The following is a 2,735-nucleotide window of genomic DNA, read 5'->3' as shown; positions in this document are numbered from 1 at the left end:
GATAGATAGATAGATAGATAGATAGATAGATAGATAGATAGATAGATAGATAGATAGATAGATAGATAGATAGATAGATAGATAGATAGATAGATTTAGAAGTAAAAGTTTTCTATACATGTCACTTTACCGATTACTGATCTACATTTGTGTCCTGGTTGTGCCTCCTGCAGGCTCCTGTATTGTGAGAGATGCAACTGGTGACCACAATGACACAGTGAGCCCCACAGTGAACTGCACCGATGCTGCCTGCACGCTCGGCTATGATTTTTCCATCTGTAAGGAGGGAGGCTGTCCATTTGGCTTGATGAATGACTTCCAGGTAACACTGAAGCAGATGATCTTAACACTACCTGTTTTCTTGGTACTTACCGTGTTGATTGTTCCAAAGATTATGGCGAACATATCACAATTCATAATTCATATCATAATTGTGACAATGACCAGTTTTCAGTTTGAGTATAACTTTGGCATAAAACTGTGTAAAATAAGTTATTTATAAAACCCTGCTTTGATGTGGGGATACTGCGCGTTTACTTTATGACCACTGTGATAGGAATTATGAGATCTAATCAATTAAGTGCAAGATGCAAGGTGCTTGAATTATAAACAGGATGTCATGTTCCACAAACAGTGGGTTAAATTAGAAAGAAGCTGCATTAATAAAAGACAAAATTGTGCTTTTAGGAGGGAGAGAGGAAAATATATTTTGTTTCTCTTTTGGTTCACGGCCATTAATGACTAAACCCTCATTCATGCGCTGTTATCTGTGAGTAAATATCAAAGCTGTTACCATCTGTGTAAGTAGATTTTTTGGCTCCCAGCTGCACATGTGAGACTATTTAAGTTTTTTATTTATTTATTTATTTTTATGATGAGCATCTTTTATGGATCAAGTGTGCGCACACCACTGGGAAGGATCTTAAGATTAAGTTCAAGTAAATGAGAGTCTGGAGCACCACCTGGTGCAGCATCCCTTCTTCCTCTTGTGGCTAAAGGCAGTTTATTTTGACTCAGCTGGATGTTTGGGCTCTTTGCTTTAATGCTAATCAGATGATTGCTTGGTGACGCTGCTAAAGGTCAGGGGCTGAAATTGGTCCGTTTCTTCCTGCTGCTATGAAATATTAAAAGTACTTTATGCTCAACTAGGGTACCGATGATTTCACCCCTGCAGAAAGATGCGTCGGGATACAAGCAGAGAAAAAAGTCAAACTTAATTTGTAGAGCACCTTTTCATGCAGGTCAGTCAGATCACTGACAAGCTGTTTATAGGCCGGAGCAAAACTAATTGTAAAAACACAGAAAGTAAAATAAAGTTTCAGTAGACTACAATTACACTACAATGTAAGAAATAAAATAAAAAGAGATTAAATAATATAATACTGGATAAATTGGATTAAAAGGAGAACATCACAGATGAGTACACATAAACAAATATAATTAAACTGTAGTAAGTAAAGCAGAAAACATTAGTAAAGTAAGTAATGTCTAAAGTACACCCAAGCCAGAATAGAACTGCTTTAAATTTACATTTAAAAATTTAGTTCAGTTTTATTTTGCATAGCGCCAACTCACAACAAAAGTTTTTTTGTTTTTTTTTTTAAATATAATAAAGAACCTACAAAAGAGAAAACACCAAGATACAAATGACCTCTATGAGCTGCACATGGCAACAGTTGGAAGGAAGAACTCACTTTTAACAGGAAGAGTCCTCCAGCTGAAACAGACTCAGCGAGGGGGAGCAATGTGCCATGACTGGTTAGGGTCTGCAGGGAAAGCGAAGCAAGAAAAGGAGAGCATCAAAAGAAACGATGAGGAAAATGTGTGTTAGAGTCGCAGCAGGTTGGGTGAGGTGACCAGGATGGCACCACCGTATGGAAATTGATGCTTTCAGCTGATATTAAGACACATTAAGAGGTATTTATTGTTTACTTCAGTCAAAAATTCCAGACAATCCTAGGAAGTTGTATTACATAAAGTCGTTCGCACACAGGCAGCTTGACGTGAATTGAATCACCCACTTCTATTGTTTCCAGTGGAAGCCTACACACTGGCGTCAGTGCTGTGTCAGGATGCAAAACTGTCCCATTTCCTGTCGTCCACACACCTCCACAAAAACAGCTGTTTAATCAGACTGACAGCGTTTTTACACATAAATTGTGTGAGCAGTGGGTACTGCTCGAAGTAACACTGATAAAGACGAAGACACAGACACACAGGTGAAAGTAGTCAAGACAAGTGAAGACTGAAAGACATAAAGCCAAAAAAGACACAAGTAAAAACTAACTACTCAGCAGGACAAGACTGACACTACACACAGTAAAGATGAGCATACAGACCAGGAAACACCAGGAGACAAAAAAAACAATAATTAAAATTAAAAAACAAATATCACCACAGTCCAACTTCTGTGGAACCAAATCTCTCTGTAGCATAAAGCAACAATCCAAATTCAACAAACTATGATAAATGTATTCATTTTCTTGACTGAGCAATATGATGGCATATATGGCAAGACAACTGAAATCTCTGTATGCGTTTTATGTGGACCAAACTCTATCTCAGAGGACTTTTTGAGATGTGCAACAATCTAATCCAAGATATTTTCATTTTATGGATTAAATTAAATGTCAGTAAACTGTCTATGTATATGTTTGACAGTCTGCACAGGCACTGGGTGCACATTTCTGCTGTTATTATAACTCGTTTACATAAGTCATACTTAAAAAATGGTA

General features: G+C 37.3%; 1 protein-coding gene across 1 annotated transcript in view; it reads left to right on the top strand.

The window, feature by feature from the left end:
* LOC102192486 (solute carrier family 12 member 2) overlaps positions 1 to 2,735 on the top strand; it is a 19,351-nt gene that overhangs the window by 6,525 nt on the left and 10,091 nt on the right. Inside the window, exon 9 of the mRNA XM_013910237.1 lies at positions 100 to 322. Coding sequence (XP_013765691.1) covers positions 100 to 322 — 223 coding nt within the window. The remainder of the gene's footprint in view (positions 1 to 99; positions 323 to 2,735) is intronic.

This window comes from Pundamilia nyererei, unplaced genomic scaffold (genome assembly GCF_000239375.1).
Source record: "Pundamilia nyererei isolate P.nyererei 1_Seehausen unplaced genomic scaffold, PunNye1.0 scaffold00038, whole genome shotgun sequence".
NCBI lineage: Eukaryota > Metazoa > Chordata > Actinopteri > Cichliformes > Cichlidae > Pundamilia > Pundamilia nyererei.
The sequence above is the reverse complement of the archived record's forward strand: the minus strand, read 5'-3'. Positions and strand labels throughout refer to the sequence as shown.